Source organism: Echeneis naucrates, chromosome 16 (assembly GCF_900963305.1).
Source record: "Echeneis naucrates chromosome 16, fEcheNa1.1, whole genome shotgun sequence".
Taxonomy (NCBI): domain Eukaryota; kingdom Metazoa; phylum Chordata; class Actinopteri; order Carangiformes; family Echeneidae; genus Echeneis; species Echeneis naucrates.
This window is the reverse complement of record NC_042526.1, coordinates 11,483,873-11,500,740: the sequence shown is the minus strand read 5'-3', so window position 1 is coordinate 11,500,740 and position 16,868 is coordinate 11,483,873. Positions and strand designations below refer to the sequence as shown.

At 40.0% G+C, this 16,868-nt stretch overlaps 1 protein-coding gene across 4 annotated transcripts; it reads right to left on the bottom strand.

Annotated features, from left to right (window-relative positions):
• Nucleotides 1-977: 977 nt before the first annotated feature.
• Nucleotides 978-15,987, bottom strand: fam107b (family with sequence similarity 107 member B). Of its 4 annotated transcripts, XM_029522520.1 has the most exons (5): nt 15,813-15,987; nt 10,733-10,774; nt 4,514-4,685; nt 2,130-2,286; nt 978-2,027 (listed from the first exon to the last, which is right to left on the bottom strand). In XM_029522520.1, exons 3-5 carry the CDS (start codon nt 4,639-4,641, stop codon nt 1,908-1,910), a joined length of 405 nt encoding a protein of 134 aa, XP_029378380.1. In that variant the 5' UTR covers nt 4,642-4,685; nt 10,733-10,774; nt 15,813-15,987; the 3' UTR covers nt 978-1,907. The 4 variants fall into 4 exon arrangements, with proteins under 4 accessions (XP_029378380.1, XP_029378379.1, XP_029378383.1 ...); XM_029522519.1 differs by lacking the exon at nt 10,733-10,774; XM_029522523.1 differs by lacking the exon at nt 10,733-10,774 and having other exon boundaries at nt 15,817-15,987.
• Between the last annotated feature and the right edge of the window lie 881 nt (nt 15,988-16,868).

Here is a 16,868-nt window from a genome sequence, read left to right as displayed (position 1 = left end):
TTCCTGCCCTCCGCCGATAGCTTTAATTCAAAATAATGTCTATACATTCATTTTTTTCTTGCAATCCTGATCTTATTTTTTATTAATAGGGCTCCAGAATATTGTGCTTTATTCTCAAACAAACAAAAAACTGTTGATACTCATCTTTTTTCCTTCAACCCACATTACTGCCAGTGATGCCATGATAAATTTCATGTATTGTGACTGACTACTTTGCTGTGTTTTAGTTCATGCAAAAAGTATTACAATCTTTGATATGCCACTGTCCATTGACGTAAACCCATCCAAGTAAATCAGCTTCGATGCTGTTTTTTTTTTTTTACTACTCTACATCGAGACATCTCACTGTTACAGTTTGTGAACTAAATCCACATCAACTCCAGATTATCAGTGTTTGTCGTGTGAGATTGATGACTGTTGGATTGTCCAACTGCTTTGCCATTGTTTTTACATCATTTTCCATTTAATAATATTGACTTTTACTTGTTGATAACAAGTCTACCAAGTCCAGCAGCACACTTAATAAAGAAAAAGCATGCGACTATGTTTAAAATTATGTTTATTTAAAAGAAGACTCGAATAACATGGGGGTAATGCTGTAAATCTGCTTCTTCCCATGATAATAATAGCTATCGCCTCTTAGAGATCCTCAAATTAAGATCTTAGACACATAATATTATTTTGTGTGATTAATGTGCATTTTAATGTTTTAATTATTCACAGTTTCTTCTAGTGTGAGGCCATTTTGGAATTTATGTGTGGTGTTTTGCATTTCAGATTTACTGATTTAAATTACTTGACTGCACAGTCTATGACTCCAATGTAAATAAAGACAAAATCCTTAATTTCCAAGACATTCCAGGAGGTTTCAGGATAATTGTCAGTTACTTCAAGGGGCCATGCTGATATCCCAAGAAGACATTTTTTATTATACTTGGGTTTTTAACCAAAGCACACATGGACTGATCAGACAGGGCTCAGTTATTCTCACTGACCACCCCCCTAGAAAAACTTAATTTATTAGGTAACACATTTATTCATACAAAACAACAGAATATATAAAGAAAATTTCCCTCTCATGCCTGAGAGTTCTACTATTGCTCAAAATTGCATTAGGTGAGGAAATGGCATGTTTAAAATAAAATAAAACAGAATGAAACTAAAAATAACAAATCAAACACGAGTGTTTTAAACAATTATACACTCTCTTTGTCCTGTTCTGGCTTCATAAACTAAAAACTGTAAAACAAACTAAAATACAGAAAGACTAAAAGTGTCCTCCCCTATACCTGGGCTAAAAGCTACAAACATAAATAACAAAAGCACATTTGTTTGGCTTTTACATTACACAGCTTCAAGAGTCCATCCAGTGTCCACGTTTCCTTATTTGATTCTGGAGATGGGGGGGGGGGGGACAACAACAACAACAACAACAACAACAACGATAGAAACAGTGATAGCAGTAAAGAGAAACAACTTGCTGTGAAGAGAGAAGTGAAACAGAGGGGATGAAATTTGTGAAATTGTGTGAGTTTGGTTGTTTTGGTTGTTTTGTTTCTCCATCAGAGCTCATGAGAAGCTTGCTCTGCTTCGTTGGAAGGCCTGTTGTAACATGTTTGTGTTAGGTCCATCCTTCAGGATGGGGGTGCTGTGTGCTGCTGGGTGGGAGTGAGGAGCAGCAGTGAGTACTGGCGGTCCATGGCAGGCAGACAGAGGGGGTCTTTAGTCTGTAAAGTCTCTCTCCTCACTGCAGGAAGGAACAGCTAGGTTGGGAAAGCCAGGAAGTTCATCTCGGACCATGTTTGGGTCACCAATGTACACCACAAGCTCTTTAGCACATACACTCCTGATGTCTTTGTGCTTACACACAAGCACAAACAGCCAGACGCAGACACCCCTGCTGGTTTTTAGGTGGTTCGTTCCTCTCCTTCAGTCTCCTGCTTGGTCCTGCGCAGGTTGCTTTTCATCTTCACAAACTCTGGGGTGTTCTCCTGTTCCTCATCAATTTTTTGTTGCTCTAGCTCCAGCTGTAAAAGTGGCAATTTCAAATTAAAGATAGAATAATTTGTCCTGAGCTGCAACACATATGTGATGTATATAATACCACTATCTATCTTTCAATCATTTACCTGCTCTAATTTCTGTTGCCTTTTCATGAGTTCAATCTCCAGGTCACTCCTCTTCTTGTGGGCCTCCTGCTCCTCCTTCTGAGCCTTCAGAACTTGCTCCCTCTTTCTTTTCTCCAGAACCTTCTGAAGCTCAGGTTTGTTTTGAGGAGCCAGACCCCTGTGAAGAGTCGATCAGTGAAAAACAGCATGTTACTGAAATAAAGCACATGCTAATCACAACAGAGAGTCTTATTCTGAGGGAGATTGGCATTAAAATACATGCATGTCAGACGATGACCATGACCTCATTTAAATTTGACATGCATATCTGTATTAGATGCTCAGAATTGAACATGGCAATGATGTCAGGAAAGTTTTGATGTAGGAAAAATCATATGGGAACCATCTTAGTAATGTGTGAGTGTACCTTGAGAAGAAAAGGAAGGAAATAAATAAATAAATGTTATGTAACGCTCCAAACTTCTCTAAATTACAAGAGAGAAGGGTGGGGGCTGAGGATGAATCTTATGAGTAGAATTACTTAAGACAGGGAACAGAGATAGGTTGGAGTCATTATGAAAATGCAAAAACAGCAAAGCCTGCAAAGGATTAGGAGACCCAATAAGTGCCACTGAAGAAAAAAAAATGAGAAAGAAAAAGGACAGAGGCTATCCTTGGGCAAAAAAATCCTTTGTTCTTTATTAATTCAATGTAAAAGTTAAACTAATAAAGTAGTTAATCCTATTCATGTTACTGATTTTGCTTTTTGCCATGACTGCACAGGCTGTGTCAGTTCTTCAAAGAAAACAATGCGTGTCTACCTGACTGCAGTCTGGCAACAAGAGGGCTTTAATTAAATGCATTATTAGATCCTGAAGATTACATAACAAAGTCCACGGTGTTCCAAGAAGGAGTGGGAGTTAATTTACAAGACAATATGTTGCCTAAAGTCACCACTGCAAGTAAGGGACTGAAGACAGCACTTGGTGACCTGAAGGAGTGCAGAGGGTAAAAGCTATGATTTGGTCAGGCTAATTGGTGTAGAGAGGGAGGAAGGTCAAGGTCACTGGAAGCAATAAGACAGAACTATAGAGATGCTCCCCCTACTCCCCTTTTCACACTGAGCAACTTTTACATAACCATCCACCCTCCTATGAGCACATACCCTTTAGCAGACAGGGAGGAATGTGTGTTCAAATCCCACACATCAATACCTCCATCTGCTCAAAAGCTTCCTCTGAATTTCTTAAATTCTTTTTTTGTGTGTGTGGTCTTAAGGGTCACAACAGCTAAGGTAGCAATGGCAGAAAAATGCCCTCAACTAAAGTCCGTTTTATAATCTGGATTACATAACATTTTTTCCCTTCCTTTATACAGACATCCATCCATCCACCACCACGCGCACACGCACACACACACACTCGCTCTCATCACCGTGACTAATCCACCATGCAGGCAAGTTTTTATGCCTTTTAAATGTCCAAATATGAGCCCAATCAAAACTGTCTCATACCTAGCTCCCAAGATTAATTTTACAGGCTTCAATGGGACAGCTCTGTCTCGACAGTTTAGAACAATACTTGGCATAATTTGAAATATATTACATAAATGTTTTATATACTGTTATTTGATTCCATGGCCATTCTGCCCTCTTTCCTATCATCCATTAATGCATTCACTGCATCACTTCAGAGTCTGTGACACATTTAAGACAGAGCATCAGCACTGTGATGTAACAGCTGTCACCAGTATGAGTGTTTACATAGCTATTTATAGCATGGGCACAAAGTTGCTGCCACTGTTTGGGGAGAGAAGATGAAATGATCACAGGCCTCAGTGTATATGTACAACAATGGGTACAGACACACATTAACCCTGAATGGCATTCGCTTTTGTATGGTCATCTAGTATTAATATAAGCCTCCAGTCCAGGATCATCCTGCACAGTATGACCTTTACATAACCAATTTTTGACACACTAATGCACTTCAAGTTTTATATAATAGGTTCTATGAAAGTTTTATAGCCTATGTTTTACATAATACAGTGATACTTTACTGAAGAATCAATGCAGCCTGCATAGATACGTTAAAACCAATTAAAAGAAAAAAGCAGTTATTGTATTAACTCATCCTTAGCAAGTAGAGGTCAAAATGAATTAGTCTGAATCTGGACACTGTACCGTTTTCCAATGGTGGAATGCAACCACTGTTGGTTAAGTGCACTAAATGGTCTGTTTATGTGATGTAAGCCTTGATAAAACGGAAGATTGCCAAGTTTTTATTCAGAAACTCTATTCTGTGAATTACCAGGTGTGTTTACCAGGAAACGGATAAAAAGGCAAAAACCACAAAAACAAGGCAAGAGATAAAGACTTGAGGAAGCATTTTTTCCTGTCTCCTGACCTCTTCTGGTTCATGAGCAGTTCTCGATGCAGGTCCTGGTGATTACGGGAGGTCTTGACTGGGTTGATCAGCTTCTTGGGTTTGATAAGCTCATCACAGTCTCCCTCCAGATAGTCTGGCTCCGCCATGACACTCCTCCCTGGTGACAGCGACAGACCAGGGTCACACAGATCTGAGGTGAGAGAAAAAACAAACAAAATGAATAACACTGTTTTTAACATAGCACAAATCTTTCTTTTTCTCTCTAGAGACATACATTTCTGTCCACGACAAAGCCAAACATATATCTATAGAACCTATATTTTATTTGAAAATGCACTCCTTTTAAACTTGAAATGAGAGCCTCCCTCATTTTCTGGCATAAGCTCAGAGTTTATTGAACAGTCTCTATAGTGATGAAGAGACTCAGCGATGGAATTACATAATTGTTCCTCGCTGAGTGAACAGGAACATTTCATTCTCCTGTCAGAGGATATCAGAACCATATGCAAAACAATGAAATGATGAATCAGAGATGGAGAGAACCTCACCTTGAAAAATACATAACATGTCAGAAGCTTCTGCTTAATGCATTTGTGTAAAACCATCATCTGCATCAATCCATTATAAAACAGAAAATAAGGATTTACAGCTGCAAATTCATTCATAGGAACACCCACCTGGACTTCTATGCTTAATAAAAACCCTAATTGCATCTTAATTGTTATATAACCCATATATTGCCTACTTCAACAAAAACATGTACTGAGACTAACTTCACTTTTAGCCACAGTTAAAAAAAGGCACCAAATTAAATGCTGGCTTAACTCACCCTGCAGATGAGGAAAGACGGGGTATCTGAACATCGTCGCCATCTCTACTATTTTGATTGGGAATTTATTTTCCAGAAAAAGCTTTTACAACTAGCTGTCCTGTTTATCAGCGTGTTGCAGAGTCTAACAAAGGATCAATGCTTTGTCCTGCCCAGCTGTTTGCTACTGAGCTGGTTGGAGTTTAAAGTCTGTTTTATAGCCCTCCCCCCTCTCTTTTCTCCCTCCCTCACCTACTCCCTCCCACTCACTTGCAGAACATAAACACTGAAGAGTTTATGATCAAAATGTTCTCTGTTGCTGAAGAAGCAGATTCTTCACTGATGAATAAATAGTCTCAGTTGTTATTGAAGTACTTTTTTGTGTCAAGAAGCAGTCATGGATATGTATAAACACATATACAAAATAAACTACATCCACACTTGGCCAGGTATCAACAGTTCTGTTTTAAAATAATGCTAGTATGAATTTGTTAACTTTAGTATTATATATAGATTAAATGTGGACTCTGGTGCATTTTCTTCTCTCACAGTATGAGGAGTAAACAACAATGCACACAAATGCCTGTCATTTGTGTGTGACTCATGACAACAGACAGATAAAGTCTGAGTGCTATTTTGGACCTTGATTAGGTAGATCAGTCTGATTTATTGCACGTGCGAGACATAAAAAGAGGGTGGATCGAGATGGAGCAGTGATCTATCCCAAGTACTGTTTCGCATTAAACAGTACTGTTTTACCGTCACTGCTTTTATTTAACTACCTCATTGCCCAGTGCACAATTACTTCCTGCTATATTTTAATACATTGCACAGTCATAGTTATTCCCATTGTTATAGTCTATTGTTGTCCTGTTACATATAGTCTATTATGCTTATATATTTACACTGGTGTATATTGTTACATATTGTCTCTCCACTTTATTATATTGTATATTTCATATATATATATATTTACACTTTTTTTCCTACTTCTATTTCACTGCTATTGTTATCCTCATGCACACGTTTACAAATAGCACGCACCCCCCACCCCATCCCAATTATCTCTAAATGCCTGTCCGACGTGGATGAACGGACAGTAAGAATTTCATTATGCAATTTAACTGCTGAGTTTTACTGTGCACATGACAATAAGCATCTTGAATCTTGTGTTCGGATGCAAAACAAAAATACAGCGTGTTTCTGTAATCATTTAAACGAACCACTAGAGGTCGACATTCTTGTATCCAAGTAATGAAACCATGTCAGTTACATAAAGAAGCCGAAGATAAACACGATTTGTGGTTGCATGCTGCAGAACAAAGACAGAAATGCCACACAATAAATACTCTTGATGGACAGAATGAAAAATGTAAACCAATACTTATTTCTCCACTTAGTTATGATGTACAGTTGTAGTGGTGAGTCTTTCTTGCTGAGCTCAGATTAATAACCTTTTATCCTTACAATCTGTGTAAACAATGTTGTTTTTTAAATAATTAACTTTTATGAGACAAATTTAGGGACAAACATGGAATGAAAAATATATTTTTTCAAATCTCTTCTGAACAACTAACCTTTTTAAGCACTTTATTTTATGTCAGCCAAGGGACATTTGGTTGCAGGGTTTCGTACATGTGATCTGGCAGAGGTGGGCAGAACAGCTTGCGGCTATAATCAGGGGCTGGACACACGTGCTATGCACATCAAAGGTGGCTTCTGTTAATACCGGATGCAGGGCGTAGAGCCACTCACAGACTGGCAGTGTTGTTAAAGTGTCCGTTAGTTTAACACATCTGCTCTGACTTCCTCTGTGCCCCGAGGGAGATGGGAAGTGACATAGAACAGCCTAAAGGCAGCCCTGTCACTGGGTGAACTTAAGTTTTTTGTTTTATGGTCCTTTGAGTTTGCTTTATAGGCTTTATAGGTATCATGTCTCACATCAGTTAAAACTACAAATGAGGAACACAGATAACCAAGTTAACATGCTGCACTACCAACATCTTTCCCTTATGTGTGGGTCTCAGAAATATACAGAAAATGGTATGAGTGAAGAGTGCACATTCAATTTCAACATATCAATATCAAAGCATGCACCACATAGGTACCACATCCAAGCCTGGATTTCAGTACGATGTTACACTAACTGCTGTTCCAGGAATCCCATTAAAACAGCTTGTTTATTGGTTTTGGGAAACACGCCCTCACGGCAGAGACATCAGACAGTCCTCCCCTCCCCATGCACACACAGATAATGAGACCCAATTCTCCAAGGTTTCCATAAGAAACAGCACAATATTTAGAGGATTCAAAATACCCAAGATTTACAGGCCAAAATGGGAAGAAGGTTGGTGAAAACAATGGAAAACTAAAGGGAAAAACTGGGTCAGAGAGGAGGCTTTGAAAAGAGAAAAGCATGTTGGCTGAGGACTTTTACTTCTCTACACTCTTTATGTCAGTCGTCATCATGACCTGTGCATGACTGTGATCTCAAAGACTGTGAATGCTCTGAAACATTTTTTTGTCACTTTTTTGAAAGTATCCAATCAGTTGTGTAAGAAAAAAAAAAAGCAGAAAACAACAAAAAAATAATGGAGAGAGAAAGTTTCCCACTGCAGATACACTTTCATTGGCACATTACTCATTACTCGCATGTCATGAGTAAAAATGTGCATGTGACAATTAAATTTTGAAAACAGTATGTAACTTGATAAATCTGTTGCACAGTTTGGAACAGTGCACTTTGTTTGGGTGAAACTTTACTTCATGGCAGGTTGCATTAGAGCTGATACAACTTATCTTGGAAGGGTAGAGCACCCACGCTGTGCCAACTGATTGCATCATCGCAGCCAGCGCTGCTGTATGAGTTAACGCACACACAAACTCACATTCATAATACAGACTCATGTCTCAATATCCCCTTCAACTGTCACTCTGTCAAGTCACCATGGCGACCTGACATCACCCACACTTCGAAATGAAACCGGACTCAGGGGCAGGACATAGGTGATGCCAACTTAAAACCTCCAATGGGATCATCTGAAAAATCTCTATTAGTGAAAAAAAATAGCTATAACCAACAATTTGTTATAACAATTTATTTAATCTCAATGTGTAATGTGAAAGGTGTCAATTGAAGTGATGAAGATGGAGATACAAAGAATCATCACCTGCAGTGCATAAACGCTTCAGTGGTGAGAGAATTATGACTGAACCAAATGTGGGAAGCTGCAAGGATGATAATAATTGTTACTGTGTTTACAGCTGGTTGCCACTCCAAAGAAAGTCAGCTGCTGTCTATTTATATAAAAATATGCATTTAAAACAACAAAGTTTGGGTTTGGGATTAAATTGGCTGTACAAACAATCTGGTGAATACTATTGGAAAAACAAATAACTGTAAAACTGGATTGTTAATGACATAGAGAAGAGGGAGTAATGACAGAGGTGGATAACCTCACGATATCCATGTGCCAAGATGGACAGAACGGTTATAAAAAAAAACAAAACACTAAATGCTGAATAATGATATAGTACAGCCCTTCATGAGTCATGAGTGGCCATCTTCCTACTGCCTCCAGAGAAAGAGAAAAAGAAGGTAAGGAGAGCATCTGGTAGCCTGCTTTCCAATCTGACCCCCCCCCCACCACTCCTAAGCGTCCTTCTCTCATCCTCCTCTGGGTATAGGTACCAACAGGGCAGACTGTCCTCCAGAGCTCTGTGAACAGGGTGGGGCTAGGGAGTCATCTGCTGCGTGATGGTTGTGAACACATGGCTGATCACACCCATCGCAGCATCCACCACGATTTCATTTCCGCAGTAACCGCCAGAGAGGTGCACAGGGGTCATGTTTACAAGAAAAGCTGCCGATCAGCATCTTAGCATCCAGTTTGTGACGTAATGATCGTGCAGACATGAAAACATTTATTTAAGCCAGATAAGAAGATGGCCATCTCTATTAATGTTTTATCCATTGGTGACCCTTACTGGCTACTAAGAAGCTTTAAACATTCCTTAACAACAAACAACCAAACAAAAACAAAAAAACTTCATTATGCCCATAATCAATCAATAATCAAACAGTAATTTTGGTCTCTTATTGATTTTAGCTACAATTTTGGAAAGCTGACACACCTAAAGAAGTTCCCCATAATATACTGAGCAATAAACCCCGGACTGAAGAAAATCCAGATCCGATAGCTTCAATTCAGACTCGGTTTAGTTTCATGAGTGAAAGTAACCCATGATATTTTCTTGTAACTTCATTTACCATCTGCTCTTCTGCATTGAGATCTCTTCCTTGTCCCATATAGTTCCCCTCATTCACTCTCCCTTTCTTTTTTGGCCAGATCCTGTCTATTCCGCTCACAGATGGGAGGTCCACCCCTCAGGGGAAATTGCGTCATCAATACCCCTAAAGCAACCCCCACACCCCATTCTTTCTCTTGCTCTCTCACACACATGCACATGAACATCCTTTCCCCCCTTTGGTGAGAGTTGTAAATGAGACAGATCTGGGTATGCCTCTCTTAGCCTGTCTGCTAATGAAGCAGCCATTCAGCCATAAATAGGGGAGGCCCTAATTAAAACACACAGATAGATGGGCTTTTAACTGACAGCCGAGGGGGATGGAGGGCTGGGTTGTCCGTGACTGTGTTTGAAAGAAAAAAAAAGAGCGAGAGTGACAAAAAAGTGAGAGGGAAGGCGAGATTTGGTGGCCTGTGTGTGTAATGACAATGAGCTCATTTCCTGGACATATGCGTACATGCTCATGAACAAGTCTCCCACCAGGACAACAAATAAATCACGATGGGGAAAAACAGTGACGTGCATGTGAATATACCTCCAGAGCACAAATTAAATAACTGAATCACATATTTTCCTGTCACTTGGACCTCAAAACACATTCAAAATCAACATCACGTAAAAAAAAACAACTACAAACCTACAATCTGTTTGTAGTCGAGTACTGTATGTGCATATGTAAATGAAATAATGGACTTAGGGCAAATGAAACTCAAATTCCCCTCAGGAATAATTGACCTGCCAGCGCATGCTCAAGTGAGAAGAGGACCATACAGGAAAACCATGATGTGGTTTGGAGCTTTAACATGTTTCAACAAAGCACTGTTAGTGGTGTCAATAGTTGAGTTTAACAGTTAAAACAGCTCAATTACAGTTGTACAGAAAATTATATTTAAACAACCAATATATCTAACAATAGCACACCTGACTGCACAAAACAAAATTAACGAACGACCAGACGGAGAAACAAAGAAAGACAAAGAGTGAGGGGGAATATGGTTCTTCAAAAACAAGCTGGGGAGTTTGGGGGTTGAGATCTGTTTTGTATTTCCTGCCTTGGAGTGGGGGTCTGGAGCAGAGAAGAAGAGGAGCTGGGGAATTCTGGGGCCTCATCATGTACTGACCTCTTAAAGCACCAACCCTGCTCCCACAATACGATGATGTCACTAGGGAGACAGAGGGTATGGGAATTTACAATCAGTGCTAGAGTTCTAAAAGACAGATGTGCACACATAGACAAACACCCACACAAGCTTAATGTAACACAAAGTGCATCATGTGATGACTCCAAGAGCTGTTCCCTTTAACTTTATGATGTATGTGTGAGTGTGTTGGTGTGTGTGCATGTGTAAACCCTGATGTCATTAAGGGAGAACAAGATGGCGCTATAGACTCTCATGATTAAAAGAAAACACCCACAAATCATTACGCCTGTATACTATACAAAAACATCTGAATTACAGTCACTCCCTCTGACATGCATACAGCTCTCCATGGACACTGTAATTTTGGATAACATACCGAAGCAGAGGAACCTTAAGAACTATACTTCTCTTTTTTAACTTCTGCAGTTTTAATATATCTGTTCTCTATGTAAGTGTTGTACGGTGTTGTGAGCCCAGCTTGAAAACAACCACCCATTTTGTAGTTCCTAGTTTTTGTGAATTCTTTCTGTTCTATTCGAAACTCTTTTATAGCCACTGTGGCCCTTTGATCTTATCTGATAATAACCCTGGCCTGACTGCTTACACATCTAGCAAGTATTTAGATCAGTTACTCCACATGCCTTGACATGATCTCATGAAATATCAACAAAGAGCAACTGATGCCATGTAGTAGTCTGGTGTTCCTCAAATAAGCCCAAATTAATCAAATTTCGACTTGATGTCTAATATTTAATTGTAGCCTTCTTGGTTTGACAGTTTGGATTCAGCACTGGTTTGCCTGTGTGCAGTTCAGATGCCACATGTTGAGGCAGATTACAGAATGAATGGGAAGGATTGAAAAGGCACAGACACCATGTTGAGTCACGCTTTGGGAATGTGATGAACCTGCAAAGTGATTATTACTTTGGGCATGGAAGAGCCTATACGTGCCTCGGGCACACGCACAGTTGGAGGACTATCTTCATATGCTGGTATCTTTGAGTGACAGAAGCCTTTGGATGCATTCTATGTGAACCTTTTTTTAAAGGGTAAAATCAAAGTGCTTACTCAACCCAAATTCTCAACACATGTCCTGAAAATTGGTGGGGGGCTACAGTTTGGGGCTCACACCTGTCAGTCAATAACAAAAGGCTGCTCTATGCTGTCGCACAGCTGACACTTACACATGGTCCTGAATGTATATGTATAGGCCTGAAGTGAACAGGTGGACTGAGATGGATGAAGAACATATGCATGGACTGCTCTACTACACAGACATAACCTAAGCAGACGAATTATATTCAGAGCAAATGCATGTTCCATGTGGCTCCTCCTCACGGAGATGTCAACATGTGCTCATGTACTGGACATTCCTCAAACACACCATTCCTTTAAAATGTCAAAATGTATTTTAGATGTAAATGTAACATCCATACAGTTAAAGCACAGTGATTTCATCCTGCTCAGCAGTGTCAAGTGCTGTTCAGTCATTAAGGAAGAGTCTTTGTTATAGCTCTGCTGCATTTTACTGTTGTTTTCTCCCTTATGGAGCAGTCACGCCCCTCCTTGCTGTCTACTGGCTGAGCTTAGGTGGGAGCTCAAAATCTCATTGGCTGGGAGATAGCACACAGGGGAGGATGTGTGAGGTTCTCCTTTGTTTACATGATAGTAGAGAAAAACCACAATTACAAATGTTACCTTGAGCAACCAGACAATCCAAAGTTATAGCCCGAGAGACATACAGTGGTGTGAGCTTAACATTAACACACACAAACATACACATGCATAAAGAGGTAACCAGGTTCCAAAAAAAAAAAAAAAAAAAAAGAGAGACAGATGGAAAAGTCTTTGTTCTCTCAGATTCTACACTTTATGCTTGACATGACACAAAATATATCCTGTGTGCATGTATATTCTTAGATGGGACACTTGGCAATCTTCTGGTGTCATTGCCTGATGAAACTTTCCACAGGCAGGATGGGTATACATTCCGAAAGCCCTGCTGGCTTAAGCCTGTGACAGAAACAAGTGTACTTCCCTGGTGTTCCTGTTTGTTTGTAATAAAACAGGATCATATATCTTGATTCTGATTTACAAAAGAGCGTAACCCAATTCATGCAGCACAGACTCCCAATCACTATATATTTTAACCTAACAAGCTGCAATGAGAAAGGCATTTAGTATTAGAGTGTGTGTGTGTACCATCCATTCTCCAAAACTGCACAAAGTAGTCAGCACAGTAATGGTGCCTTATTGTAACCCTGCAAGAAAATCAATGGGATTCTGCAAGACCCAGAGTCTCTTTAGGTGTGTGTTTTACTCTTTCGTATGTTTATATATCTTATCTCATTTTTATGAGTAAGTATACATCAAATCGTGAAGCAGCGCAAACAAAAGTAAAGCCAAGCTTCTGCATGGCTGACTTTCATATGAACTCCACCCTCACCACGCGAAACCCCCACAAATCCCCAAAGCAGCTCTCTATCAGGAAAGTCAATACCCAAATTGTGACATCATAATCTAAAACCATGGCAACACCACCACAGCGCAGTGTAAACAAACCCTTTGTCTGCTGTTGGATTGGATGATTGCATCACTTAAGTTTGCATCATAATATCCCAGCTAACTTGCATGAAAAGGGGCAGTAACATGCTCAGTATCTGCAAAATAGTGGCAAAACCAATCATAGACAAGGAAGCGGTCGAAAACTTTCTTTTTTTAATAGAACAGAAAGATAAGGCTTGCCCCCCCACCCCGAAGGCCAATAACGTTTTATTTCTCAGAAACCTGTAGTACTCTGTGAGAGATGCAGCTCAATTCTGCTATTTTGCACACTGACACAAAATAATAATGCGGATTTGCAATTATTAAGTGTAAATATAGGTAAATATTATTTACTCATAAAATAAGGTATAATGTAGTAGTAAAATACTAATAAGAGTATAACTTTTAATTATGATTTTTGCAAAAGGGGTCCTTATTTCAGATTAACTGGCCCACCTTCATAATATGACTGTGGGGGAAATCCTGGTTCTGTTATTTTATTTTATGGTTCTTTTCTTTTATCTTCTATTCTTTTCCTTTATAGATTTTGTACAGCATGTATGGCTGTTTGTGTCAAAGCAACACAGACGACTGCAGGCTCAAACTAGACAGAGTGGTGACTTGTTTACTAAAACCACGGAACAGAGAACTAATTAAATCTCCATTGTTTTTTATGTGGCTAATTATAGGATAGAGAATTTGAAAAGAATCGCGACAAGTTAAGTAACAATATGTCCATGAAGATCTAGTAATACAGCCTGGCCATGAAATAAATAAATACACACACAGAGTAATACTGAGTCTCGTGCAGCGTGGGTTTTAAGGATCAGTGCATTCTGCTGAGTAATGAAGATTTTGTGCCCGCAGACAGACCAGCAGCACTGTGTGAGATAATACTGTCAACATACACATGGGTTACCAGTCATAGTCCTCCTGGGCACACACTCTTTCCTGACTCAAATACCTGGATTTTCTTGAGGTCAGGTTGAGCTATTGACATGGACCCAGATTCTATAATGACATGCTTTACAAACTCACCAAAACCACTAATGGACACACACCATTATAGAATGGAAACTCAGACATTTCATTCACATATTTAAATTCCTTTGAGAGCCATAATAATAATGGAGCAGAGAGGATTCCTATTGTAACACACACACACACACACACACAATGACAACATTAGTGCTTATGGGAAGCAGAAGACAGCAAAGAGAGACCAAGTAACAGGAACAGGAGAGAGAAGGGAAGGAGGGGGTTCAAAGATCAGAAAACAGATGTAAATCGTTTAGCAAACTCCCCTCCAAATCTCCAAATGACTAACACATGTGCAAGAAACTTTCCCCTCCCTGCAAAAACACTTGAAAGCCCTCGTACCTAGACAGTACAACAAAGTCATTTATACCACCTGCCTTGATCACATATCCACTCAGAATAACACATCTGATAACTTAGTTAAACTCCTTCACACGTTAAGGCTCCTCGGGTTTATTTGCCATGCTGCCATTGCGTCCCCACCCTGCAAACACACACGCTTAACCAACCTTGTGGCCAGAGCTGGCTTCAACCCTGTTTGTTTAACATCGTGTTAAAGTTTACCAGGAAGTATAAAAAAACTATATCGAAAATCAGCACCCTGGGAGCTGTTGGGAAGTCACAAAGGACCACACACTCACATGACAGTTTGATGGCTGCTCTGTGATGACAACACGGGCCAGTGTGGCAGCTCTGACTGAAGCCATGTGCAGTGACACAAGTCTTTAGTCATTGCTGAGCTATTACACACAGCCTTACTCACAAATGATGGATTCAGACACAGCTCATCCATAACATATGGTCTATTCTTGCGCTGCTTGTCTCACAATCAGGCCTTATTTTCAGGTCTATTATTACTTGCGGGCTCTGATGACAAATATGGGGGGGCAAACATACAGACAAATCCTGAGCTTTGCACACATTGAAAAGATATGTCATTTTGTTATATATAAGAAAAGGAGTGCATCCAGTGCATCACAACAGCCAAATGTTGCCATATACAACATCACATCTTAACTCCCAATAACACCTTCAATGAACAATCACGGACTGTCTGGACAATAAAAGGGTGATGTTTTCTCCTGTTCTTCTCTCAGAGCACAGAGTGGAAACGGTCCACTGAGACTTGCTGTAAAGTAGCTGCAGCCGTAGTCAGGACATGCTGTACAGCCACCCCAACGTGTTTGTTCGTTACTGTCCGGTTGGCTGTAGTCATGCGCTACAACAAAAGGAGACAATGAAACGAGAGTTTGTGTTTTGCCGTCTCATCCCTGCTCTCTCTGCTCTGCTTGGGCTTTTTCTTTTCTCTGTTACTTTCCAGTGTCCACAGCAGAAACCCCCCCCCCGAGCTCTCCGCGGACTAACAAGTCGAAACGTGCCGCTTTTGTTGGTGCGCTCGTGAGGCAGCCTCCAAGAAAAACGCACGAGCTCTAACCCTCACGTACACACTCACACACACACACGCGCGCGCACTTACCTACAAAGTCGGCGGCGACGCGACTTCTCCGGCTGAAGTTGCTTAATTTTGAAAATGTCAAAGTGTTCGAGACCGCATCGGGCCGCCTCCGGGTCACTTCTCCGAGTCGAGGTGTGTCTGCGAGACTCTCTGATTTTGGAAAGCGTTCAATCTCCCCGACTCACACACTCAGCCAGGACCCATTGAAAATGTAAATTTAAACCGGGTGGGAGGGACGGAGTGACGTCAGGGTGGGGGCTCCTCCCCCTCCCCTCCTTTCTTCTTCTGTTAAATGAGTGGGGACTCCCAGAGCTCAGGGCGGGGCGTGGACGGCGCGCGTGAGTACCCACAAACACACGCGCGCCCAAGTGAACAAAATAAAGTAAATAAATGAATAAATAAAATTGTCGTAGAAATATTATAAAAACAAAATCATAGCTGGTTATAAACCAGGTTGGCTTAAGCTTTAGTCTAATGTTAGTTATTTTATACATTATTGGATTTTATTTACGATAAATAATTGTAATATGTAATAATTATGGTATCATACAATTTCCATGGTATGGCTGTAATGACTAAATAGTACATTAAACGAAATAAAACACATATATCATAATAATAACATATTTTCCCCTCTTCCCTTAAACCAGCATAATAATTCAAATGTATGAAATGGAGAGAATTTCAAGGAACGTCAAAATTACAAAAAATTATCACCTGACTAATGCAGTTGCTCCCTGCTTCAACTTGTTTGTTTTTATTGCCACTAACTTGTTTTCTATCACTTTGCCAGGTGGTCACCTGACAAGGGAATGTGAATGATGTACACCATGTTTTCCACAACATACTTAAAATGTTGTGTTCGCAGACTCTCCTTTAATGTTTCTTCAACTCTTCTTGGCTTTACATTGTATCTGTATCAAACATGGCCCTCTCAGTATGTTTTTAGGAAATTTGTTATGACAAACCACCTAACTTGAAGGAGGGGTTTGTGGCATTTTCTTGGCCAGATCATTAGTTTTTAATCATGTGTCACTTTGACCACAACACATCAGTCGGCTGCCCGTTGTTGGCGTA

What these genes read in the sequence shown, in the direction of transcription:
- fam107b (XM_029522520.1), bottom strand. Translation starts at nt 4,641, where the DNA reads ATGGCGGAGCCAGACTATCTGGAGGGAGACTGTGATGAGCTTATCAAA. An exon ending in CTGCTCATGAACCAGAAGAG is followed by an intron (nt 2,287 to 4,513) that starts GTCAGGAGACAG and finishes GACTCTTCACAG; the next exon opens with GGGTCTGGCTCCTCAAAACA. An exon ending in GGCAACAGAAATTAGAGCAG is followed by an intron (nt 2,028 to 2,129) that starts GTAAATGATTGA and finishes CCACTTTTACAG; the next exon opens with CTGGAGCTAGAGCAACAAAA.